Source organism: Taudactylus pleione, unplaced genomic scaffold (assembly GCF_031769625.1).
Source record: "Taudactylus pleione unplaced genomic scaffold, aTauple2 ptg000093l, whole genome shotgun sequence".
Classification (NCBI taxonomy): domain Eukaryota; kingdom Metazoa; phylum Chordata; class Amphibia; order Anura; family Myobatrachidae; genus Taudactylus; species Taudactylus pleione.
The window spans coordinates 41,590,755-41,617,727 of record NW_028284495.1 but is presented as its reverse complement, the minus strand read 5'-3'; the positions used below and the strand labels follow the sequence as shown (position 1 = coordinate 41,617,727).

The 26,973-nt window shown below is 45.2% G+C and overlaps 1 protein-coding gene across 3 annotated transcripts in view; it reads right to left on the bottom strand.

Annotated features, from left to right (window-relative positions):
• SEH1L (SEH1 like nucleoporin) overlaps positions 1-26,973 on the bottom strand; it is a 62,093-nt gene that overhangs the window by 20,409 nt on the left and 14,711 nt on the right. For all 3 annotated transcript variants that reach the window (XR_015878210.1, XM_088469724.1, XM_088469726.1), the window contains exons 5-7: positions 23,650-23,748; positions 19,966-20,106; positions 19,214-19,371 (exon numbers count right to left, since the gene is read on the bottom strand). Coding sequence is in view for 2 of the 3 variants with exons in the window: in XM_088469724.1 (XP_088325850.1) it covers positions 19,214-19,371; positions 19,966-20,106; positions 23,650-23,748 (398 nt within the window). In the remaining variant the exon portion in view is untranslated. The remainder of the gene's footprint in view (positions 1-19,213; positions 19,372-19,965; positions 20,107-23,649; positions 23,749-26,973) is intronic.

Below are 26,973 nucleotides of genomic sequence, written 5' to 3'. Positions count from 1 at the left end.
GATTCCAAAATTGTCATCCGAGGCTCGGGCGTATTTAGATGCCCCGTTGACCCTGGAGGAGGTAGATGCTGCGATTAGTTCCTTTGCCGGCAACAAGGCACCCGGATCTGATGGGATTCCCATAGAGATATATAAAAAGCATGCTCGTATCTTTGTTCCAAGACTTTTAGATCTGTTTAATGGGCTCTATGAAGAGAATTTGTTCTCTCCATCTATGACAAGAAAGTTATTGTGTTGCCGGGTGGCGCTGGATATACAAAAAAGATATAGAGCAAGGTGAAAAAATATTCAAATAAATGGAGGGGAGATACTCAATCTGTTTCAAGAGATGAAAGAGTCCTTGTATAGATCACTTTCTGTGGAAAATCCAGAGAGTCTCCGGGAATTAGTCCGATTGGCACATAAAAAAGGAAAAAATACAAAAAAGGCCGTTTTAGTGGTCTAATATTGTATACCAAGTAATATTAGTACACCAAGTATAGGGGCAGAGTGATAAACGCTCCGTCAATTAGTTGGATCAGGGCGTACCCCAACTCACATCAAGACATGTAGTGGGACTCCCCAAAAGGTTTCTTTATATTGCCCGCCCGCTCAATGGTTCCAAACAATCCTCCTATAGTCACATATCATAAATGAAGGCGGTAGAATGATGCATACCCTACTTACGTGTTACAGACGTAATGTTCTGCACATAGAGGTTTCTTTCAATGATTCTCCGAGGGATCCTTGAGATTTAATCCCTCTATAATATATCCTCATACAAAAGAGGGATAGATGATGTAGCTAAAAATTTCTTTTAATCCAGAATGAACATACAAGGCAAAAAAAAGGCACACATCAAGAAAATTAAAAATAGAAAATAAAATAAAAAATAAAGATTGGTTAGAGGTCTGGTGGCCTGACTGGCAAGCAGGGAAGACGTGCTTTGCTGCAGCTCCCTAAATTACCCTGCAAAATCACCCGTTCCCGCCGACTCCTGTGGTTATAGAGGGTCCTCTTCACAATCTTACCCACACGGGGTCCCACTGACCTCCTGGCTGACACCCAGGACAGAGTTACACCTCTGGGGCCTATGCGGCCTACTCCGCCTCCAGAAGCCAGGGCCTCGATTTTGGCGCGCTAATCGCCGATCACCGCCGGACGCTGCCACAACTAACATACCCTAACGGGACCTCCGCTGTCTGGCTGGAGAGGTGGGATAGGCAGCCTGTATCAACAGGAGACCCCTGGAAAGGCCCGTGATCAGAGTCGCAAACCTCAGGGGGACGCCATTTTAAACCCTATCCTCTACCCTGCAAGCGCTGAGTGCTGGAGGCTGCCCACTCTCTTTAGCATATACATGCTCTGTGGCCTCTCTCCTGCCTACTAGCTGGGCTTCCATGGTGAAGTGGTCACTGGCTGCTCTGTGCTTGGCGCTATTCCATTAACTTGCTGCCGCTGCTGTGTTACATGAGGACCTCTGGGTGACTCTTCTATTTCTCTGCCGAAGGAAGGTGAATCTGCAGGAGGGGTCTGTATTACTCTTGCATTGCACCTGTAGTGTTATTACATCATATTGCACCCTACAACTTTGCTCACTCCATACATGAGGGTCTAGCTCCCTCTTGTGTCAGCATGATGTAAGATCAAGATTTAAAGAAACAGTGCCTCAGAATATATATCATCAAAGATTTCCGGTGGGCGGGCCAAACGTAGCGGCCCCCTTTTTAAGAGAAGCTCCCTGTTCACTGTTGACCCAAGAAATAAATAAATCTTACTGGACAGCAACCAGGGATAAGCTCAGGCAAGGCGCTTACATCAACGCCGGCTCCCTGCTCTCTATACCCCCGGATCACGGCCTTGTGGCATATTGCGCTGCGGCCATTTTATTGTAATTTCTGGCGGCTGTTTCTCATATATTGACAGAGTGCTCAATGCGGCCAGTGGAAATAGACGGCGCCTATTTTGACTTCCTGCCCATAGTTCCTCTTCTACAGACAACGCCTTGTATTATTCTACATATATCCTAACAAGGAGCGCCACTTTAATCAACAGACACGCCAGTATCCCTTGCCCTTCTCTACTCACAAGAATCTCTCCACACTTGGTGTCTACAATGGAAAAATATGTGGCAAAACCCCCCAGAGGTCCTAGAGGCTCGCAAACTGGGCGCAATAAGGACAAAGCCTCAGCATCTGATGCTTCTTCTTCTCCAATGTCTTCTAAAAGGGATGACTCAATTGATGCTCTATTTGACACCGATAAATACAGTTCCCAATCTGTACAAAAAGCTAAAAGAAATATCAGACATCATTTCGCCCTTACTTGATATAAAATTAGCACCACTAACAGAGGCAATTACAGCTGCAACTGCGCAACTCACACAACATTCCCAACGGCTGACAGAGGCGGAGGATCGCATCTCTACATTGGAAGACGAATTACATGAGGCAAAGTCTCTTCTCCAATCACGATTCCACTGTGGCGGCTCTTCATGACAAACTTGAAGATATGGAAAACCGTAACAGAAGAAACAATTTACGTCTTATAGGTCTCCCTGAATCAGTGAAACCAAAAGATCTTCTTCACCTAGTATCTACATGGCTTCCTGAAACACTGGGTATATCATCTACCTCCTCATCCATCTTGGTGGAACGGGCGCATCGCATTGGTCCGGATCGTCAGAATACTCAACAACGTCCGAGACCTGTCATTTTCAAGCTTCTGAACTATCTTGACAAAGTTAAAATATTGGAGGCTTACCGCAAATCTACAGGCGTTTACTACGACTTCAAATTGCTATTGTTTCAAGATTTCTCTTTTCAGGTTTCCACAAAGAGAAGAGAATTTTCCACAGTTTGCAAGGAACTGTTTACTAAAGGCGTCCGTTTTGCGCTCTTGTATCCAGATAAATTGAGAATCTTTCACGCTGGAAAGCCACATTACTTCGACTCCCCAAAGTCAGCACAGAATTTTCTTCAGTCCCTGGGATCTGTCTCTCCTCATTCTACCCTGGACGATAATGACTGAACATTGGGAGAGTTGATAAGTATTACATTATTGTCTGTTTGACATATCCCTATTGCCTTTTCTATATGTTATCTTTATATATTATGTCATTATTACTGCTACATTTAGCTGTGGTGTATTTTTGCTGAATATGTATGTTTTTCATTCATATGTATTCCGACCCTTAGGGTTGTGCTCTTCTAATCTTTTTGATTACTGGTTTAAGTTGGGATGCCCTCAGGGGCTACCAAACTGGGTTTTTCAAATATGTAAAAATTTTGATAGATAACACAAATACACGTAAAAAACAACCTATGTCCACACTGGGTTTGCTTTGATTGTTCAGGTTATCGGTCATTATCAGGGATTCCCTGTGATTGCCCCCTTCTCTGCTCGCTGGGACAGGGTAAGGGAACCGGATAGAGAAGTTTCCTTTTTCATGTTTCCCAAAATGGGGGTTGGTTGATGTCTACTATGCCACTAACTGACAATCCTAATGTCCTAACCAAAAGATCCATTAAATTCTTATCTTGGAATGTAGAGGGGTTAAACTCACCTGTTAAAAGGAAAAAGATACTACGTCATCTTAAGAAATTTCGTCCAGACGTGGTTTTTTTACAAGAAATGCACTGGAAATTAGATGACCCTAATACTTTGAAGGATAATTGGATACAAAAGTGCGTCCTTCACTACGAAAACACGGGGTGTGCTTACTTTGTTTGGTAATTCTATTCATTATAATATATTAGAAGAGTGGATAGACCCAGAGGGAAGGTTTCTCTTTTTGAAGGTGAATATTGAAAACGAGATTTTCACCTTTGCATGTATATACGCCCCTCCAGGCCCTAATGCTTCCTTTTTCTCAGACATCTATGCAGCTTTACAAGGTTGGCTAGAAGGTTCTTTGATTTCCTTGAGGTGACTTTAATGTAGCATTTGATTCCTCATTGGATGTTTCAGGTGGGCCTAGACAGACCGGAGGTAGACGTGGAATGCCGTCTACTTTATCATTGCTTGTAGAGTCTTTCCAACTAATTGATCCATGGAGACATTTAAATCCAGATTCTAGAGAATATTCCTTTTTCTCGCACCCACATAACTCCTTCTCTCGGCTTGACTATTGGTTGATACCAGGGATCTTATGTCATAGGGTTGAAAATGCTGCCTTAGCTGACATATTAATTTCAGACCATGCACCCATATGGTTTACTATTAAGTAGGAGGTTCCACGTTTTTCTTCTTTTAATTGGCGGTTCCCAGATTATTTGGCCTCTTCGGAAGACTTTCAACAACAACTAGTTCATCATTTTCAAAATTATTTAACAGATAATGTTGCTCATAATCAGAATATTAATCTTCTCTGGCAGGCGTCCAAACCAGTTTTAAGAGGACATTTATTAGCTTACGTATCTTTTAAAAAGAAAAAATTACAACAAAGATTCCAACAAGCTAGTGCTACTGTAACGTCTACCTACTCTGATTTATTGAATGATCCCTCTGAGGTAAATAGACAATCCTACAGGGAAGCTAAGGCCTTATATGATACTCTTTGTACGGAGCAAGCCCAAAAGAATCTGACTTATCAGAAAAATAGATACTTCCGATGGGGTAATCGACCAGGTAAATTGTTGGCAAATCTAATAAGGTCCTCTACTAACCGCAAACATATTTCCTCTATAAAAACTTCTACTGGGTCACTTAGCACTAATCCAGAAATGATTAATGACACCTTTCTTACCTTTTTTGATTCTTTATACCAAGCACCCCCTGATGAACCTACACAGGGAATTGAATTTTTGAGACAAGCGGGTCTTCATAAACTCAATAACAACGATAGAGAGGCTATCTTATCTCCTATAACAGACTTAGAAATAGAATCCGTAATTAAATCATTGCCAACAGGCAAAACACCAGGTCCAGATGGATTCTCAGCAGCCTACTATAAAATTCTCTCCTCACACATTGTACCACACCTTTCAACACTATATAATTCCATTCTTGCAGGTAATTCAGCTCCTTCAGGTTTTAACACAGCTCGAATTATCATGCTGCCAAAACCAAACAAAGATCCTACTCAGGTGTCATCCTATAGACCCATCTCTCTATTAAACCAAGATTTCAAAATTTTCACAAAAATATTAGCTATACGTCTCCAACCTATTTTGTCCAAAATACTTCACCCGGCACAAACAGGTTTTATAAAAACCCGTCACTCTGTTCATAACATCCGCACATTGTTGGCTACCATGATCAAAACACACCAGCTGAAAGAAAGGGGGAACATAGTGATTAGCTGTGATGCGGACAAAGCATTTGATAGAGTGTCTTGGTCTCATCTTATTAGAATATTTAATTACCAAAATTTTGGCCCTGCTTTCTTACATGTCTAACAGTCTATACCAAAATTCAACTGCCTTTTTGACTATTAACTCATTAAACACACGTTCTATCTATTTATCTCGTGGTACAAGACAAGGCTGCCCATTATCCCCGCTTTTATTTAATTTGGCCCTCGACCCCCTCCTTCGACATTTCATTAAAGAGACTAGATGGCAGGGTATTAAATTTGGTCAGATAGAAATAAAATTTTCAGCATTTGCTGACGATCTTCAGCTGTACTTTGCAAACCCAAAAGTGGCTATGCCTTTTCTGGTCTCTTTATTTCATACCTTTGAATCAGTAGCTGGGTTTAAAATCAACTACACTAAAACTGAAGCACTGGCATTTTTTCCTGACGCAAAATTGGGTTGGGGGGATTCTTTCCCTTTCAGATGGGCTGCTGATTGCATTACTTATCTTGGAATCAAGATTACTACACACCCCTCCCACCTATATGTTGCAAATTACACACCATTATTACAAAAGATTTTTTCAGATTTTACGAAATGGAGATATCTCCCTTTGTCCTATATTGGTAGGTGTCACCTATATAAAATGATTAGTTTCCCAAGGCTACTCTATGTTCTCCAAATGCTTCCTCTTATACCATCAAAGAATGACCTGAAACTGCTAAACAAAGCCTTAACAAAATTCATATGGGCAGATAAACGTCCCAGAATATCACTATTCAAATTACAACAGACGACTGATTTAGGTGGTGTCAATTTGCCATGTCTCCAATCCTATGCCCTAGCGGCTAATTATAGAATCGCCATTGATTGGATAGGGGGGGCTAACAATTATACCATAAGATCTATGGAACAAGCTTTTATTCCAGACTGGAATCTAATATCTCTTTTACATACACCTCCACGATCTCTACCAACAGAAGTTAAAGATAATTTATTACTTTATACTACTTGTATGGCATGGAGATTGGTCAGTTCTAAATTGAAGATATCTAGATATGCATCTTTATTTTTACCTCTCTGGGGCAATCCAGCCTTTTGTCCTCATAGAACATCGCTGATATTTAAGATATGGCATGATAGGGGCCTTAAATATGTTTATCAATTTTTAAATGCAGATACTATGAATCCACTAATGCGTTCTCAATTACAAGACTTACACCCATCTATTACAATCCCTTTATTACCATTTTTATAAGCCTTAAGTTATGTACAATCAATATTGCATGGGTTAGGTGAGAGGGACATGGAATGCGGATTGGATAACATGGTGCGCTGTAGACCTGAGAACCTCTATTCTACCTCACAGATATATGCGAACTCTCGTTCGCGACTTAATATAGATTCCGGTAATGTGGGATTATTAAAATGGAACATTGATTTCATTGAAAACCATATTAGCTTCTTATGTCAAACTAAATAAACAATTAATTTCAATTTCATATACTGAAATGCATCAGAAAATACTACACAGGGCATATTTTACACCAAAATTGAAGTTCCTCATCGGTGAGTCTTCCACTTCCAACTGCTATAAGTGTGGAACCCCAGAGGCTAATATTATACACTGTCTGTCTATGGGCCTGCCCTCAGGTGCAAGCATTGTGGATGAATCTTCAAAATTATATCAATAATACACTTAAGATTAAGTTTGTAGTCACAAAAACTTGGGCTTTTTGGGATATTCACCCCCAGGATACTGTTCATGGCCCCTCCAAAGGTAATCGTGTGTTACTTGCAAAATTGGCAGCAGCCACTAAAAAGACAATTTTATCTCAATGGATCTCATCAGATCCTATATCTATAACACTATTACACCCTAGAATTTCTTTTTTTATTTTCTATGGACTGGTCTGAGGCATCATTGCATAAAGAAAAGCAGGTCAAACGGTTCTTTGACACATGGCTCCCATACATACACAATTTATCCCCAGTAATGAAAGAAAATTTGAGGAAATGTTTTCAGTTCACTTCTTGGTATAACCTGGAGGTTCTTAGTAATAGCACTCCTCCCTTTTGAATTTCAGATTGTTTTGAGGGTTGGATTGTATGTTCATTTTGGAATCTTCTAAGATATTGTTAAATATGTTGACTCTGATGATGTTACGATTGGATATATTTGTGATGTTCAAGTGTTTTATAACTGTTGACCATTCTATATTGTAGTATTGTATGATTGTATACAACCCAGATGTGTACTATTTATGTTATTTGCAAACCTATCAATAAAAATTGTTTAAAAAAATAAATAAAAAAAAGAAAAAAACTTAATGGTGAGAGGTGATATGAAAACCTCCACCTTATCAAGGAGCAAGTAATATAGTCCTGATTTTCAAGATTCCTGTTAACCAACGCGTTTCGACCTGTCAACTGCAGGTCTTTTTCAAGGTATAAGGAATCTGACCCACACTGGGGCTTTATATACCCTCTGTCTTTAATTGATCCACTAATTATCCCAATTAGTGTATTGATCATACATAAATATAAACGTCCCAGTTGCTAAAGATAAGTAACACGTGTTATTTTTGACAATATTCCAATATTTGTATAGTGTGGTATTTTGTTTTGTTTTTTTTATTATTTTTTGTTGTGTGTGTGTGTATATATATATATATATATATATATATATATATACTCTATGTTTATTGTTTTGGTATAGACATTAATATTATATTTTTTTTTATAAGCAATGGATCTGGGATGCATTTTTTAGATCTAGGTTTTATATTCCAGATGCTGTTATTTGAGTGTGAGTGTGTGTGTATATAATTATTTTTATTATATATTTTTTATTATTTATTTTGTTTGGTTATTTGTTAATGTATTTCTATAAACCAATAAAAATTTACTCAATTTAAAAAAAAAAAAAAAAAAAAAGAATATACATTAGGAGCATACACAGAACATAATGTAAATTTTTGTCCCGCTACAAGCAATTCACATATTAAATATCGACGCTCCGGATCAACCTCAGATGTCAACAATTGAATCTGTAAATTTTATTTAGCCAATATAATCACTCCTCTCGCTTTGGATGTGAAAGGAGCTGATGCCAAGACCGACCATTTTAAGGTATTTAATTTGTCAGTTTCTGCTTGTATTAGGTGTGATTCCTGTATACAAATTATGTCTACTTTCATTTTATTAAGATACAACAATATATCTTTTTCCTCTTCTGCGGTCAGTTAAACCCGCCAACGTTCCATGAACCTACTCTTAACTTATCCACCATCGTCTATAGTCAAAGTATGACAACCTTTAATTCTAGAAAAAATAATGTAGTGGTTTACAAATGACCTAAATCCACAATTATCAAAGAATTGGGGGAGGACGACACAAAGGGGAAAGAATGACAAACAAATAGAAGGGGAAAACATCAGCACAAGTACTATGAAGATAATATGAGATATGGTAAGAACTTACCCTTGTTATCTCTATTTCTACGAAGTCCATAGGGTTCCACAGGATACCTTGAGGTATAGGTGTGACGTCAGTCGCAGGGCACCAAAGAGTTAAGCTTTCAGCCTCCCAGGATGCACTAGGTCCCCCTCCTATACCCCGCCCCCGGGCCAAGGCACCTCAGTTAGTTACCAAGCCATAGGCCGGAGGAGGAGAAGGAAGAGAGAGAACAAAGATCTGGACACATACAAGAATCACATTCTCACCAGAGGGAGACGGAAAACCGGTGACCAGAGCAAAGCCCATCTGCAGCACAGGTGCGACAGGGCGGGAGTCCTGTGGAACCCTATGGACTTCGTAGAAATAGAGATAACAAGGGTAAGTTCTTACCATATCTCATATTTTCTACTTCAGGGTCCATAGGGTATCCACAGGATACCTTGGGGATGTCCCAAAGCAGTATCCTTTAAGGGTGGGGACGCTCCTGTGCAGAAAGGAGAATCCGCCGCCCGAAGGAAGCATCCTGAGAGGCGAAGGTGTCAAACCTGTAATACCTCACGAAGGTATGGACAGAAGACCACGTAGCAGCCTTGCAGATCTGAACTGCCGAGGCACCACGTCGAGCTGCCCACGAAGGACCCACAGACCTAGTGGAATGAGCCTTCAGAGAAGGAGGGACCGGTAGGCCTTCATGAAGATAAGCTTCAGAAATAGCCATACGGATCCAGGCTGGCAAAGTTTGCTTTGAAGCAGGCCAACCCTTTTTACGGAAGCCAAAGAGGACAAACAAAGCGTCCGACTTCCTAAACGAAGAAGTGCGGTCAACATAAGTCCTTAAGGCCCGCACAACATCCAAAGAGGCCTCACCCACGGAAAGACCCGGTGAGTTAAAGGCCGGAACAACGATTTCCTCGTTAATATGAAACTGGGAAACAACTTTGGGAAGAAACTCGGGCCGAGTGCGGAGCACTGCCCTGTTCCCATAAAAAACCAAGAAAGGGGGTCTACAAGAAAGAGCCCCTAACTCAGAAACACGTCTGGCCGAAGCAATGGCCAGAAGGAAAACAGTCTTAGCTGTCAGCCATTTAAGATCCACTGAGCCCAGTGGTTCAAACGGCGGTCCTTGGAGAGCCCTCAGGACCACAGCCAAATCCCAAGGCGCCACAGGTGGAACAAAGGGCGGCTGAATGCGGAGAACGCCCTGCATAAAGGTGCGCACATCCGGGATTGTAGCAATCCTACGGTGAAACCAGACAGATAGGGCCGAAACCTGTACCTTCAAAGAAGCAAGGCGAAGCCCATGATCTAGTCCCGCTTGCAGGAAGGCGAGAATCCGAGACAGACGAAACTCCCGCGGTGCATAACCTCTCGGTCGACACCACTGGAAGAACGTATGCCACACGCGATGGTATATCCTCGCGGAAGACGGTTTCCGAGCTCGCAACATGGTACGCACCACAGAGCTGGAAAACCCCCGGGACCTCAGCATGGCCGTCTCAACAGCCACGCCGTCAAAGACAGCCGAGTCAGGTCCGGGTGAAGGCAAGGACCCTGAGACAGAAGGTCCGGTCGTAGCGGCAACCGCAGAGGAATGTCCACGGACAGACCCTGAAGGTCTGAGAACCAGTGCCGTCTGGGCCACGCGGGAGCTATCAACAGGAGCGTCCCTCCTTCCTGTTTGAATTTCCGGATTACCCGTGGAAGAAGGGAGACCGGAGGGAACAGGTATGCGAACCGGAACGTCCACCGGACGGACAGAGCATCCACCAGAGACGCCCCTTCGTCTCTTGTGCGAGACCCGTACACCGGCAACTTGTTGTTGTGCCGGGACGCCATGAGGTCGATTTCTGGAAGACCCCACCTGTCCACCAGTATTTGAAAAACGTCCGGGTGCAGGGACCATTCCCCCGGATGAACGTCCTGGCGACTTAGAAAGTCCGCCTCCCAATTGAGCACTCCCGGGATGAAGACCGCTGATATGGCCGGAAGATTGCGCTCCGCCCAAACCAGGATCCGAGAGACCTCTACGAGAGCCGCCCGACTGCGAGTTCCTCCTTGCCTGTTTATGTAGGCCACGGTGGTAGCGTTGTCCGACTGGACCTGCACCGGGCGACCCTGGAGAAACCGCTGTGCCTGCTGGAGAGCATTGAAGACCGCACGGAGTTCCAAGATATTTATTGGAAGCTCCGCTTCTGTCGGCGTCCACCTGCCCTGGAACAAGTGTGGACCCGAAACTGCTCCCCAGCCCCGAAGACTGGCGTCCGTTGTCAACAGGACCCAATTTGGAACCCAGAACGGCCGTCCCTTGTTGAGGTGGGTCGTCTGTAACCACCACGTAAGGGACAGGCGAACCTCCTGGGTGAGCACAATCATCTGGGACTTCAGAGACTGAGTCAGCCCGTTCCACTTGGACAGGATCAGGTGCTGCAGAGGTCTGGAGTGAAACTGGGCGTATTCCACCATGTCGAACACCGACACCATGGAGCCCAGTAACCTCATCGCCGAGTGTAAGGACACCCGGCGGCTGTGCAGACAACTGCGCACCCTTGACTGTAAAGCAGAGATCTTGTCCTCCGTCACGAAGATCCTTTGCTGTCCCGAGTCCAATAAGGCTCCAAGATGCAGAATCCTCCGAGACGGGATTAGAGTGGACTTCTGCCAGTTGATTAGCCAGCCGTGCCGTTGCAGCAGTGCAATGGTCAGGTCCAAGTGGCGTAACAGGAGCTCTGGAGATCCTGCCACCAATAACAGGTCGTCCAAATACGGCAACATGCGGACTCCCTGCAGCCGCAGAGAAGCCGCCATGACCGCCATCACCTTGGTGAAAACACGTGGTGCTGTTGCCAGGCCAAAAGGTAACGCCCGAAACTGGAAGTGGTCGCTGCTGATTGCGAACCTGAGGAACTGTTGATGGCGCCAAAGAATAGGGACATGCAGGTAAGCGTCCTGTATGTCCAATGACACCAAGTAGTCCCCAGGTTCCAGCGCCAGAATGATGGACCGTAGGGTCTCCATCCGAAACTTCTGGACCCGCAAAGACTTGTTGAGTGCTTTGAGGTTGAGAATCGGACGATATGACCCATTGGGTTTCTGTACCAAAAATAGATTTGAATAGAAACCCTGGCCCCTCTGGGAGAATGGAACCGCCACTATAACTCCAGCCTGGAGCATAGTGTGCAATACCTTCCGCAGCTCCGTAGCCTTGTTCCGGTCCGATGGGAGACCCGTGGTGAAGAAGCGAGCCGGGGGTCTGTGCCGGAAGGAGAGGGCGTATCCGTGAGAAACCACCTCCAGAACCCAAGTGTCTGTCGTAGTGGTCGACCAACACTGGGCGAACTGTAGCAGGCGGCCTCCCACCCTGGGATCCCCCAAAGGGAGGCCCGGACCGTCAGGCCGCAGGCTTGTCATCTGGCTTGGGGGCCGGACGTCTGGTACTCCATGCCTGCTTCCGGGGCTTGACCGATTTCTTAGGGCCAGCCTGTCGAGGAAACGACTGTGGTTTGGGCCTGCCCTGGGCCCTAGATGACCGAAAGGACGATGGTCCCGAACCAGAAGGAGCAGCGGCCGACGGGAGACAGGCAGATTTGGCTGCCGCCAGCGTGGCCACAATCTTATCCAGATCCGGACCGAAGAGAACTTCTCCGGTAAACGGTAACGCTTCCAGACCTTTCTTGGAATCTGCGTCCGCCTTCCAGGATCGCAGCCACAAGGTGCGACGAGCAGCTACCGCTGCTGAAGAAATTCTAGACACCAGAGTACTAATGTCTAGAGCCGCCTCGTTGATGTAGGTGGCAGAATCACGGAGATTGCCAATCAACTCCGCCTGATCGGCCGGACAGTCGGATTCAAAAGAAGCCTCTAATGAATCCGCCCAGCGCTCCATCGCTCTGGCAACCCAGCAAATGGCCATAGCCGGCCGTGCTGCCCCCCCTGCAAGGGAATAAGCGGACTTCAGGCAGATTTCTACCTTGCGGTCCGTAGCATCCTTAAGGGAGGACATGGATGGCATCGGCAATGTGGCACTACGGACAAGACGGGTCACGTGAGAATCCACCTGTGGAGGGGATTCCCACTTCGCAAAATAATTATCCGTGAACGGATAAGCCACCGCCAGGCGTCTCTGCGGCTGGTATCTTTTGCCAGGTTGTTTCCACGCCTCCTCTAAATGGTCCACCAACTGACCCGAAAGAGGAAAGACTGTGGCATCGCCCTTCACATCTTTGAAAAAGGCATACTTAGATTTAGCCGCTGGGGGAACTTCGTCCTCAATCACCAAGGCTGTGCGGACCGCCCGAATAAGTCCAGGAATATATACTTTGGACTTAGCATCAGCGTCCTTAGTATGGAGAGGTTCCTGATCGTAAGGATCTAGAATCTCCCCATCATCAGACGTCCCTTCGTCATCCTCATAAGGAGCGGACAGAGACGCCACCGGCCTTTTATGAGACCGCATCACAGACTCCCCTTGCAACACATCCGACAAGTGCTGTACAGAACTCGTCAGGGAGTTAACCCACGCTGGCTCCTGAGAACCCGGGAGCGGGGAAATAGGGAGACTGTGGGGTACCAATTGTCGTGGGAACCCCTGCATGGGTGACGACACCACAGACTGCTGGGACAAACCCATCGGAGTAAACGCGGGCTGCGGAGCTAACTGGCCCACTAAAGCTGTTAACGCCTGAGCGAAACAAGCCCAGGGCGGCTCCTGTACCGGTGCTGTAACCGTAATAGGCCGCGCCATGGACAAACACTGCCGGCAAAGGCCCTCCGCGCTACCCTCCCCCTCCGCTAACGGTACTTTGCACGTGGTACACTGTAGCCGGAGGGGAAAATCACTTTCAGACATGATGGCACCACGTATGTGACCTCTCTCACCAATTAAGTATTAAATAGGCGAGAGACCACCCTGCAGCACCGCACCGCAAGGGCTTTAGCAGAAAGAACAGGGACAGTAATAAAGCTGACAGTTTAGATGAAGAAAAGATTACAGGCAGCAGCGCTAGCACAGTCACATACAATGCAGAGAAATAACAATTCCTGCACTAACAGCACTGATCACTCAACTACACAGACACAGGGCCTGGTAGGACACAGCGCTGCATACACAGACCTGAGCCACAGCGGAGGAGAGGTATGCGGGGGGACCCAGACCACGATGCTTCCTTCCAGCGCTTCCAGCAGCGTTCACCATGCGTTCTGGAGAAGATGGCCGCCGAGGAGCAGAGAGGAGGCTGGCCTGGGGGAGGAGCGCTGCCACAGGACCAGTCGGCAGCATGCAGAGAGGGCTGTGTGCAGCGGGGGAGGCGCCGGCTGTGAGACAGGGAAGGCGCGCTCCCCTGGCATGCATTTAACCCCTGGGACGCCGCAGCGCTACCGCTCTGCTGCGGTCCGCTGTCCCCGGGGGTAGTGGAAGCGCAGGTTGGTCGCCTGGCTCCACGCTGCAGCCAGTCCCCAGGGAGCCCCCTGCCTGGGGACTTAGGACCATGTGATCAGCGGGGACCCACCGCGGGACCCCGCTGCTTACCTCTGTCCCCCTTGAATCCGGCCATGGTCCGGAGCATCTGGGGTCACCGCTAGCTGTGACCCCAGACGCCCACCAGCATCCCCGGATCAGTACCGGCGTTCTGGTACCGGCGGGGTGTAGGGAAGACAGCATGGACGTCAGGACTGACTGTCCATGCTGTTCATCCAGTTGTGCAGCCACAGCTGCATGAAGAATAAGCTTCAGGGGCTCTTCTAGCCCCCACTCCAACAGGTGCACCCGACTCCGGCCGGGCACCAAACTAAACTGAGGTGCCTTGGCCCGGGGGCGGGGTATAGGAGGGGGACCTAGTGCATCCTGGGAGGCTGAAAGCTTAACTCTTTGGTGCCCTGCGACTGACGTCACACCTATACCCCAAGGTATCCTGTGGATACCCTATGGACCCTGAAGTAGAAGGGAGTATAGTTCCCAAACCTCAAAGTACATACAACCAGAAAAAAGGGATCTTCCGGGAAACATCTATAAATGTCAACTTATTAAAGGAAGATCAAGGACATTCCTAACCGATTCACAGCAATGAATAAAGTATTGAAATCAACACTAACAGGTGTCCTGAATTACGCTATTAAAGAGGCGTTATTCATGAAACCCCACATACTTTTTTTTTTTTTTTTCATATGCATTATAAATTTTGCAATAGACAAGAGTGAGTACTTCCCAGAAACTGGGTATAAACTGTAGAACTATATTATTTAGCCTTATATCAGCTCTTGCTACTAATTAGCAAAGAAGATCCATCGACATAATTATATGCAGTAATAACTTTCATACAAAAAGGTATGTTTTGCTAACCATCAAGTTCTACAACCGATATGCACAGGAGAGTGAAAAACATAAGTAAGAACATTGAGAAAAGATTAGATCAGCATTATAGGTGGTTGTGACCTTTCTTGACCTAGAAGTATAGAAAGTCTGACATTTATCATGTCATGTTGGAATTTTCAGATCCATGTCGCTCTTCATCCAGCTCTTTTAGGTAAGCTTCTGCATCCGCCACAGTAGAGAAATCCACAGAGGATGATCCATCATACAACCTGAGGCGTGCAGGATATAATAAAGCAAATCTTTTGCCTTCTTTAATGAGACGGGAGCACAGTGGGGAGAAGTCCTTGTGTGCTTTAGTGAGCTCAGCTGAGTAATCTTGAAATAAATAAATCTTGTTTGAAAGGAAGATCACGAATTTTCCGAGAAGCAGACCAAAGCATCTCCTTGTGTAAATAATTAAGGCAATTGAAGACTACCACCCTAGGGCAAGCTCCTTGATGTGTGCGTTGCGGGCCCATTCTGTGCGCTCTTTCGATCACGAGGTCTCCGCAGGAATTTTGAATATTGAGTAGTAAAGGATGGTCATTGCGGATGAAGTCATATAAATCTGCACCTTTTACATTCTCAGGAAAACCTACAATGCGCAGGTTATTCCGTCTGGAGCGATTTTCCAAATTGTCTAGTTTGTTCCAAATAGCATAATGTGATTTTTCCATTTTGGCTGTTGTCTTTTTTAACTGGGAAACATTCCCCCAATCTATGTTCTGTGGTTAAAACTCTCTGGGATAGATCCTGGAGCTGTGCCTTTATATCTGCTTTTTGTGCTTGTAGAAATGGGTTTATCGCATCTCTCACAGCCTGCACTATGGAGCTGTAGGTGACGGAGGTATTAGGGAGAGAGAGGGGAAAAGGTACCTCCGTCTGGTACAGCAGAATATCAGAGGCAAACTCACTGTTTGATGCTTTATCCCTCCTCAGATTGTGTTGCGCATCCGAGGATAACACTGAGTCACTGGTCTCCGGCTCCATATTGGATGTGTGGCGTCTGTCAGTTTAGTTTTTCTGCGTTTTGCCCGGCGCTGGAGCCATGAGGTAACGCTGCATAAAGTATGGGGTGGGGGACAGCGGGTTCTCCCAAAGCTTTGCCTGTCAATGTAGAGGTCAGAAATGACCGTGAAATAGGGTATGTGGCGATCAATACCGGAGCTCCCGATCTTAGCGTCCAGCCATGCTCGCGCCAGAACCGGAAGCCTGCAGCAGTTTATAAAAGCAAAACTCCTCAAATGGCGGGAGTAGTTGGAGCCAAATGATTGTCACTACGGTGTAATTAAGATTGCCAACAGGACATCTGAAATCTTGGGCAGAGAGGTGTAAAGTTGTTAAAAACCTAACATTCTAAGTTGGACGCATCTTGGTCATTACTGGGTGGAACATGAATGAAGGCACATAGGAAAACCTTCTCCTGCAGAGTTACACCATATTCTTAGTCGTGTGTATGTCGAGCGGATGCCTATTTCATCTAGCATGGGGTAGGTGTAAGTGCTGCTCTAGTGTCAGAGAGCTGGCTCATGAGATTGCTGCTCACAGTAAAGTACTGAGTACGTCCATAGAGATCAATGTTTTATGATTTACTGAATATTTACAGTCTACTCAACTGTGTTAGTGGACTTCACTTTATCAGATTTTATTTGCATTTGAACTATTTAATGGTGAATGAAGGATGTTTGTGTGAGTCTTAATTAAAAAAGAAGTTCCAAATTTTGACAGTCAAATCAAAAAAAAAAAAAAGGGATTTTTTTCTGGTTACTTAACGTTGAATCCTTTGCTCTGAATCAACTCATCCCAGAATAGGCTGAGTAATGACCTAGCTGATCCAACGTGCAAGGGTCTGCTGAGTAGCCGGCCAACCATGTTCTAAGCAGTCATAAATAACCTGCAGAGAAGAGTGCGGCGTACCAAAGACAACGCGTCCAAGGAAATCTGCAGAGCTCAGCCCAACTAACAGAGCCAGATCATCCCAGTCAATCCCCTAAGGAGGAAGAATCGGAAGGACAACATGCAAAACCAGTGTTGGCTGGAATCGTAACACATGTACGGAGAACAGCACATGGAAGACGAGCAAATACGTAACTTTGCCGAGGGGAGACAATAGCCATAAGGAAGAACAGCTTCCAATCAACGGACTGAAGATCCATTGAATGCAACGACTCCAATGGAGCCTCTGTAAGAGCCCAGGAGACTAGATTAAGAATCCACAGCTCCGCCTGCCAATGAAATGGTGGCAAAAATGCAACACACCTGAAAAAACGGGTTGGACCCTTAGAAGATTCAAAAGCAGCTGGAAAGAAAATGATAGGGCCAAAACCTGTAACGTCACGAGACAAAGTCAGCAGCCGGCCTCCCAACCTTTCAGAAGGAAGGCCAAGGAATTAGAGGCAAAACCTTGTAATGGTTACAACACAAGAGGTAGAGTTTAACCCGAAGGCAAGCGTGAGATGGAAACAAAGTCCGGGCTTGCAGCCTAGTACGGACCGTGGGAGAGAAATTACCTGAAGCGTCTTCCCTCCCAGGTCCAGAAGTCCAGGCGAGAAAAATCAACTGAGGAAGTCCCCCCGATTGAACAGAGGAGCGAGCGAACGACCACTGCCCTGGGAGAAATGTGGTTCTGCTGAGGAAGTCCAGTGTCCAATGTCCCACTACCGGCACGACCACCACTGAGATGGTACAAAGGTCTCCGGCCGGGAAAGACTACGGTACCTATGCCATCACCTGGTCGACCAGCCAGTTAGGACAGACAGGGCCCTTCAGAACGATGGCTTGAAGCTCGAGCCCAACAAAAACAGCTGAGCCATTGCAGATGGTGACCCAAGGCCCCAGAGCCGAAAAGCAACTTCACGACACCTCAGACCAGGAGATTCACGGCCGTTGCCACAATGCGCCCATCTGGAAGGAACAAAGAGTACCTGGAGGAGAACGACGGAAACCCTCCACCAATGGAGAGTAACGGGTGCTGCCATACAGAATGGGAACGGAGACGAGAGGGATGCTGAGCAACCCTGTCAAGTGGAGAATTACACACTGGAACTCCCGTAAGTAGAACCTGGTTTACTGAATATTCAACCCGGTCTATGGACGAGGCAACGACCGAACCGTTGAGACCAAGGTCGGTAGGGTCCCTGCACTATCCGCCACAACACCACACCCCTGGAGAGAGGTGTCAAAGGCCACCCCCAGAACTGAAGGCGCAGACATGGAAGCAAGGAAGACCTTGCAAAAGGTAGTGACAAATCCCTTATCCGAAAGCACTTGAAACAAGCGACCCAAGAAGGTCCTTTACTCTGATGCAGAGGTATCCTACACAAGCAGAACCTCAGAAGAGAGCAAATTGTGATACCTGCTGTGCACACTAGGAGCGGCGCACCTATATTATTGTGGTGCAGATACGGTAGGGCCCGGAATAGACAAGGAACAGAGTCAATTACCCACTGAGGTAGTAGGAAGACCTGCCCCAAACGGAATCCAAAGATGCTCGTTCCAGACGTGTAGCAAGGTGTTGGTCTCCATGCTGTGGATCCCGGATCAGAGAAAGTTCATGCAAACTGAACAACCCACCCCCTGGTGCGCAAAGCTATACTACAGAGGGGCTGTGTAGCAGCCAATAAAAATGGTGCCTAACTCCTCAGGCACTTAACGAAGACTGGAATTATGGGACTGCAGGGGGAGAGGGGGCATAGGAGTTAAAGCTACAGCTTTATTAAGTGCCAGCTCCAGCCCCAACCTACAATCCCATGGTCCAGTGTCTCTCAGCCTTGTTGAAGTGCTGTCCATGAAGGTTTGGGGAGGAAAAATAAATGGTGTGATACGGTCATGCAGTTTCACACTTCTGGGAATACGTGAATCCATCCCGAGGAATGTCTCAATGGAAGTCAGCAAGTCGGATAGTGGTGGTGAGACAGTATGGAGTAGGTTTTCTGTTATGAGCCTGAACAAGCTACTTCATGTAGTAATCCACCATCAAATAAGTTGCAACAATTATTGGATCTAGTTTTATTTCACCTGCATTAACACCTACACTTGCCGTTACATGTACCAAACTGCATGAGTATACTCTTTATACACACACACAAAGAAGTGGCTACAGAGTAAATTAAAGACAACAATGAACGCTTACCTTTCCACAGCCGAACACTTCCATCATCACCTGAAGAAGCCAGGACAGTACCAGTTATGTTCCAACTTACTCTCCACACTTGCGAGTTGTGATTATCAAATTGTGCCACTGTGTGAATTTCAAACTTTGTCACACCCCCAGAAGAGGTTAATTCTTTCCTGAAACAGAAGAAAAATCAAACCTGTTGAGAAAACTGTGGTTGCTTAAGGTATAGCAGTCATTAAATGCAAAAAAAGAATAAAAAGGATATAAAAAAGAGTTAGGACTGTGTACTTCAAAAGACAAAGCTTGATGGTCTATTAATATAAAAAAAAAAAAAAAGTGAACAATTATATGACATTGTAATGGACTCTGAATTGTTTCTCGTATAAATTTGTTTAACACTTGCACATACTTATTGTGTATCTTTGATGCTTCAATAAAGAAAAATTGTTTAAAAAAATACAGTTGATTACTAATCACCAGGTAAACAATATAATATGTCCCCTGTTGCTGATTTTAAAAAGGGCTCGTCATCATCGAAGTCCTCTGCTTTTTTGTTTGAGTCTGCTCAAGACTTTTAGCATTTTAGCGATCACATGAACGTTCTTCCCTCTGCAACTGTGTCTACTCAATAGGAAAACGTCACAAGATCAGTCACGTGAGCCAACACTGTTAAAATATTTGTGCATTTATATGAGAAAAAGATAATTACATTCAAACATAATCATATGGAACAGTTAAGCCATAAACAGTAACCCCCGAAACCTCACCTTAAAGGCTTCATGGTAAAAATTCTGACATCTTTACTAGCTACTGCAAGGATATGGAAAGATCTGCCCAAGTTTGGAGCAAAGGAAATGTCATGAACCGGATCCGTGACAGTCATAAAAGTTTCTGCTTTGACATATTTTCTGCAGAGAAGAGGAAAGAGTGTCATTTTGTGTAGGCACAATATTTTATCATGTACAGAAAAAAAAAAAAAAAACATGATCCAGGCAAATTAACTTCTTACTGGGCGATCGATGTCACTTAAAAAAAAATTACTTTCTGCATGGAAGAGACTGATGTTTTTTTTAAATTAGTTTGTGCAGTGCCTGAAAGGAAGGGAATTATCATCATTATCATCATCTATTTATATGGCGCCACAAATGTTCCGCAGCGCCTTACAAAGCACATAAACAAGTTGTAGACAAGCGACTTACAGAACAATACAATACAGAACCAGGACATGGATAATATATATTGCTACATTAGTGACCATAACACCCAGATAAGCAACAGAGCGTAAGCAGCCAAGTGTTAGGTGCCCTAGTGGTGAGTAAGAAGTAGCTGAAACTAAAGTAGGGAGAAGTACAAGAGGTTAGAGGGCCCTGCTCATAAGAGCTTACATTCTAAAAGGGGAGGGGAAGACAAACAGGGATGACACAGATGGGGAGGAAGGTGTATGTATCAGGGAGTTAGAATGACAGCTGGAAGGCTTTGATTAAATAATTAGTCTTGAGAGCCCTTTTGAAGGATTGCAAAGAGGTGGAGAGTGGGAGAGAGTTCCAGAGGTGGGGAGCCGTGCGGGCAAAATCTTGGAGACGGGAGTGGGAGGAAGTAATCAGCTGGCATGAAAGACGGCGTGCATTAGTTGAAAGAAGAGAGCGGAGAGGAGAGTGAAGGGAGATGAGATCAGAGATGGGGGGGAAGATTGGGTGAGGGCTTTGTAAGTGAGCGTGAGAACCTTAAATTGGGTTCTAAAAGGGAAGGGGAGCCAGTGGAGGGCTTGTAGGAGAGGGGAGGCAGATTTAGAGCGTTTGGAGAGGAATATAAGCCGTGCAGCAGCATTAAGGATAGACTGGAGAGGAGAGAGATGGGATTTGGAGAGGTCAGATAGGAGGAGGTTACAGTAGTCCAATCTGGAGATGACATTGAGTGTATGAAGGTTTTTGTAGCATCCTGGGTGAGATAGGGTCTGATCTTAGAAATATATTTGAGATGGAAACGACAGGACTGTGAAAGGTTCTGGATATGTGGTTTGAAGGAGAGGGACGAGTCCAGGATAACTCCAAGACACCGCACTTTGGGGCTAGATGAGATAGTTATACCATCAATTGATAAAGAAATAGTGGGAAGTGAGGTTATGTGGGAGGCTGGGAAGACGATCAGCTCTGTCTTAGACATATTAAGTTTAAGAAATCACTGGGACATCCAGGAAGAGATAGCAGAGAGACAGTTGGAGATACGAGTCAGAAGAGAGGGGGAGAGATCAGGAGAGGAAATGTAGATTTGAGTATCATCAGCATAGAGATGATAATGGAGGTCAAAAGAGCCGATGAGTTCACCTAGAGAGGAAGTATAGAGGGAGAATAGAAGATGTCCTAGAACAGAACCTTGAGGAACACCTACTGTAAGAGGCTGGGGGGGGGTGGAAGAGGAGTCATGAGAGGAAACTGAGAAAGATCGGTCAGAGAGGTAGGATGACAGCCAGGAGAAGGCAGTGTCACGTAGACCAAGGGAGTGAAGGATATGCAGCAGGAGAGGGTGGTCCACAGTGTCAAAAGCAGCAGAGAGATCAAGGAGAATGAGAAGAGAGTAGTGGCCCTTGGATTTGGCAGCAAAGAGGTCGTTGCTGACTTTTGTAAGGGCAGTTTCAGTGAAGTGGAGAGAAAGGAAGCCGAACTGAAAAGGATCTAATTCATTTTTCCCATTAATTAATCTGAGTCCCCCCAGATGACAAAAAGAAGCACTATTTCACAAGCACAGGACAACGTACAATAGGTTGATCTAAGATTACCACTGAGCCGCTGTACATCGGAAAAATAAAAACAATACTACAATATTTGACATGATACACATGTGAAAGCTTGAAGGTACTTACTCAACCCATGTGATGCACATAACATCATTATGGCATGATGAGAAATTATGTTTTAAATGCAGCATTTAAAATTTTTGTTTCAAACACTGAAATAAACACAAACAAGCCAAAAATGTTTTACTATTGCTACTTTCTATTATGCCTTATGCACAGTGCTGGATTAGCCTGCCTTCTACTATCAAGATAACAGGTTTAGGTAACTATCTGGACCAAATGCAATCAATTTGCTGCATCTACTTGTCGTCAAAGAATATAGAATAAATAGTTAAAAGAATTAACAAATTGAACAACTTGTAAAGTAAATACAGTGTCCTCTAGTGGATGTGCCCTAACTTTGTGGAGTTTGTATATTCTCCCTGCGTTTGCGTGGGTTTCCTCCAGGTACTCAGGTTTCCTTCCACACTCCAAAAATATACTGGTAGGTTAATTGGGTCCCAACAAAAAATAAATAAATTAACCCTAGTGTGTATGTGTGTGAGCATGTGGTAGGGAATGTAGATTGTAAGCTCCACTGGGGCAGAGACCGATGTGAATGACTAAATATTCTCAGTAAAGCGCTGCGGAATATGTGCGCGCTATATAAATAACTGGTAATAATGATAATAGTCGCAAATATATGGGCCCCATTATTTTCTCTGATAGCCGGAATTCCCCATTCTGCCAATTCAACATGTTGAACAATCTCTGGGCCTGATTCAGAGCCGAACGCTCTGACCAGAGCGCTCGCTCTGAATCAGGGCCCTCCTCCATGAAAATGGAGCGTCCTCCTGGACGCTCGCATAGCTGTGGGTGACCACCCACAGCTTATGCGAGCGTCCATGATGATGGTCAAGACCATCGCGACCATCGGGCTTGCGACGGAGACCCTGCGGTAGGGTCTCGCTGCCGCAAGCCCTGGAGTGATTTTGGCTCTATCAGAGCCAAAATCACTCACTGACATCACTAGTGATGTCAGTGGGGCCGGCTTCAGACGGTAGGCGTTCCCATGGGAACGCCTCCGTCTGGCAGCCACGCCCCCGACACGCCCACCAAAGGGGGCGTGCTGTCAATGAACATCGACAGCACGCCCCCTTTGGTGCGAGACCCGGAGCGACGGAGAGCCCGTCGCTATCCGGGTCTCGCGCATGCGAACGACGGAGCTCCCTCAGTCGTGCGCATACGCAGTGGGGCAACATCGACCCGCTTGCGAGCGTCCTGCGCTCGCGAGCGGGTCTGAATGACCCCCTCTGTTCCCCAAACCCGACCTGAAAATGGTTGGGATCAGCGAGTCAAGCGATTTTTTTTTTACACGTTTAGTTTCCCGATCCGCCGATCGATGGCAGCCGATCCGAAAGCAAGAAAGAGGAATCGGGGCCGAAGATTCAACTATTTGTAAACTTATTACATTCAGGTATTTGCTTACTAGAAGTAGATTAATAGAGGAATTCAGCAAATCTAATGCTGCGCAATATTGGGGATAGTATCGCTCAACGTTACAGTAGGTCAGAAAGAAAGAATCTGGCATGTGTAGTGTATTCAAAATGCAATAAAAAAAAAAAAAAAAAGGTTAAGAGATATAAAACAAATGCAAATAACATGCTTTGAGAATTACCTTGTGTTTTCATTGTACTCGTAGATCTGAACTTTACCCATTATATTAGGACTGGTATCATCACTACCCACAGCTATAGTAGGAGAATGAGCTCGGGAACTAAGAAAACAAAAAGGAAACCAGAACATGAAAGCACAAAACAGACATAAGTTGCACAATGTCAATATCACACTACAACTACCTGATAAATGCTCTATTTGTCTTTCGTATATATGTATCTTAATATTGCTATTCTATCAAAAACTTTCAAATAAAGTAAACTATTTGAACACAAACTAAACCACAATGTTCCAAGAAACTACTTAAGAGGAACAGGTACGAAGAATAAATATCACAGCCACAAAAATATCAGAAGCAGATACATTACTGGTGTGGTTATAAACATAACTGTGCTGTCAATATAATAAACCAATACATTGCAGTGTCTCACTCATTTTAAATTGGGCTTTTATTACATTATCGTTTACTTATAAATCACCAACATAACTAAGCATTGTACATTAAGGGGATCATAATATTACATACAATAACATTAAACAAAGGGTAAAGCTAACAATCCAAGGGCCTGATTTAGAGTTGGAAAGCGTAACATATAGAGCAAGAAATTGTGCATATTGGTAAAATCATGTTGCACTGCGGGGGGGGGAGGCAGATGTAAAATGTGCAGATAGATTTAGCTTTGGGACGGGTGTGTACAAACTGAAATCTAAATTGTAGTGTAAAAATAAAAGCTGTCCAGCATTTATGGGCTACATACAAAAGCAGCCAGTATTTACCCTTCAAATAATAATAAAAAAAAATGTATTTGCACCCCTTGCCATGCAACATGGTTAGTCCAGGTACATAACGACTTGCTCTGTCTTACTCTATTCCCAACTCTGAATCAGGCGCCAAGAGCGGAGTTGTACTGCCATGAGCTTCATGGGGGCTTTCGAGAGGCCAAAAGGGTAGGGCCCCTGAACTGTTATTGAGCGTCCCGTATCACAGATTGCAGGAAGGACTGGTGAGGCTCCCAAATGGAAATTTGGGTTGCACACTGTCCAAGTTAAGCTGGTGGCCTGTGCGATTAGGGCCTCCTCAGTCATTTCTGGTTTAATGATTTCGGGACATGAGGGAAAAAAATTGGTCTATACGCCAAGACATGATATTTTTATTTTTTAACACTGTAAATGTTCTCAGCCAGCTCTGCTTGCCATGATGGATAGTTTTGGTTACTACTCTGGTGACTGAATTAACTGGGATAAAACAGATTTCCCCCCTTCTCCCTACTGGTTCTAAACTGCCCTCTTATGCTTTCTCCCTACGGTGGTTTAACAAGATTTTGTGTACATGTTCAAAATTTATTTCTTAAAAGGCCTGATTCAGAGATGGACGCAAATGCCATTGCAGCTGCAATCTCTCACGGATTTCAATTGATAAAATATGCAAATTACTCACTCCCTGTCCAGTGATGACAGAGTCTCACATCCACCACAACCGGAAACATCGAGTGCAGATCAGGCGACCATCAGCCTTCTATCCAGACACGCAGAGGGATCTCCTGCTGCGAGCAAGAACCCGGTGGCAAATTTATAGACGCCCATAAAACATTGTTCAAATGGTCCAGACATTCCTGCATTTCTCTAGCCACCCCCCATTACCGCCCCCAAATGATGACTACCGGTCACTCATTTTGCGAGTGAATCCTCTATGGGAGCGTATTCACAATTCAATCGCTGCATGTGCACATTGTGGCTTACACGCATGCGCAATGGCCAACAATTTGCATTGCGTCAATCTCTTAATCAGGCCCAGAGTCCCCTGTTTGGCAGAAACTACCATTATCAGACACCGGTCGTGTAAATTTTATATGTACTACAAAACTCTCCAGTTTATAGCCCACTATGGGCGGTATTCAATTAGATTTACACCCGCGATGAAGTTTTGCATGCCGGACTTTTTGCCTACATCATGTATTTTATCTGTGGAAACTTAATGTGCACGTACCTGCTATTCGCCTTATTAAATTCCAAAAGACATGAAAACGGCGAAACAAAGTCAGAACAGGCGAAAAGTGGGGTCAGAATCGGGGAAATCAGCCTGAACCCCCCCCAAAAAAAGATGCTGAAACATTGGGGAGCGGTCGGCCCGCTGTAGCTGTATTACTCAGTATATGACTAATATACATATAGCCTCATACATCTCTGTAGGGTAGAAGGTGGTAGGCTTAGCCCTACCGGATATGTGGCCTTATTACATTGCTGTCCAATTAGTGCACTTGCATGAAGGGGTTATGCCATTGCAGCGGGGTGGGGGAGGAATCCACCTCTGGCTCTCCTTGAGAGGGTCGGTCTAGTGTTTACTCCACTATGGGGGAGAGTCTGAGCTTGATTCATGTTGTCCACTTCGGGGAAACTCTGCTCTCCCAGAACGATGTAAACTTGAGGGTAGGTCTATCTGGATGTCTTATAGAATCAATGCTATAGGGCATTTATATTCTATTATAGAGGGATCTTAAGGCTCATACACTAGGCGATAAAAGTGAATGATAACGTTAGATCGTCCAGTGTGTATGCACAACATCGTTTATGATGTCTTCCATCGCCGTGACCTTGACGGATAATCTGACAATATAGTCAGATTCTGCAAGTTCGGGGATGTGGCAGGGTGACGTCACTGAACGATAGCGTTCAGTGTGTATGCCCAATGTCATTTGCCCGGGAGAGGAAAACAGGATTTTGGTACTTACCGATAAATCCCTTTCTCCGATTCCACAGGGGACACTGGAGTTCAAGACAGTGGGGTATAGACGGTGGTAGAGCAGAGCCTGGCACTTTAAATAATTCTGAAGTGTGACTGGCTCCTCCCCCTCTATGCCCCATCAGCCCCAGTTTAAGAACTGAGCCCGAGAGGAGACGGAGGACAACAGGAAAACGAGGAGAAGGAGAAGACCACAGAACGGAACAATACCGACTGAGGGAAAACAGAGGAAACCACTGCAGGGAACACATGCAGTCACACAACTATATAAAGACCCACAACAGGCAGGTACGCCGCGCCGGGCAGGCGTCCAGTGTCCCCTGTGGAATCGGAGAAAGGGATTTATCGGTAAGTACCAAAATCCTGTTTTCTCCTTCATCCACTAGGGGACACTGGAGTTCAAGACAGTGGGGACGTCCCAAAGCCAACCTCCCGGGTGGGAAGCGCGGAGAACATGCCGACCCTTCAGCCAACCGAACAGGGACCGCATAGAACCGGAGGTTCAACGGAAGGCAAGAGCTGAGAATCAAGTGTCGTGAGCCAGGAGACAAACAGAACTCTGTGCGGAACAGACACAGAATACCA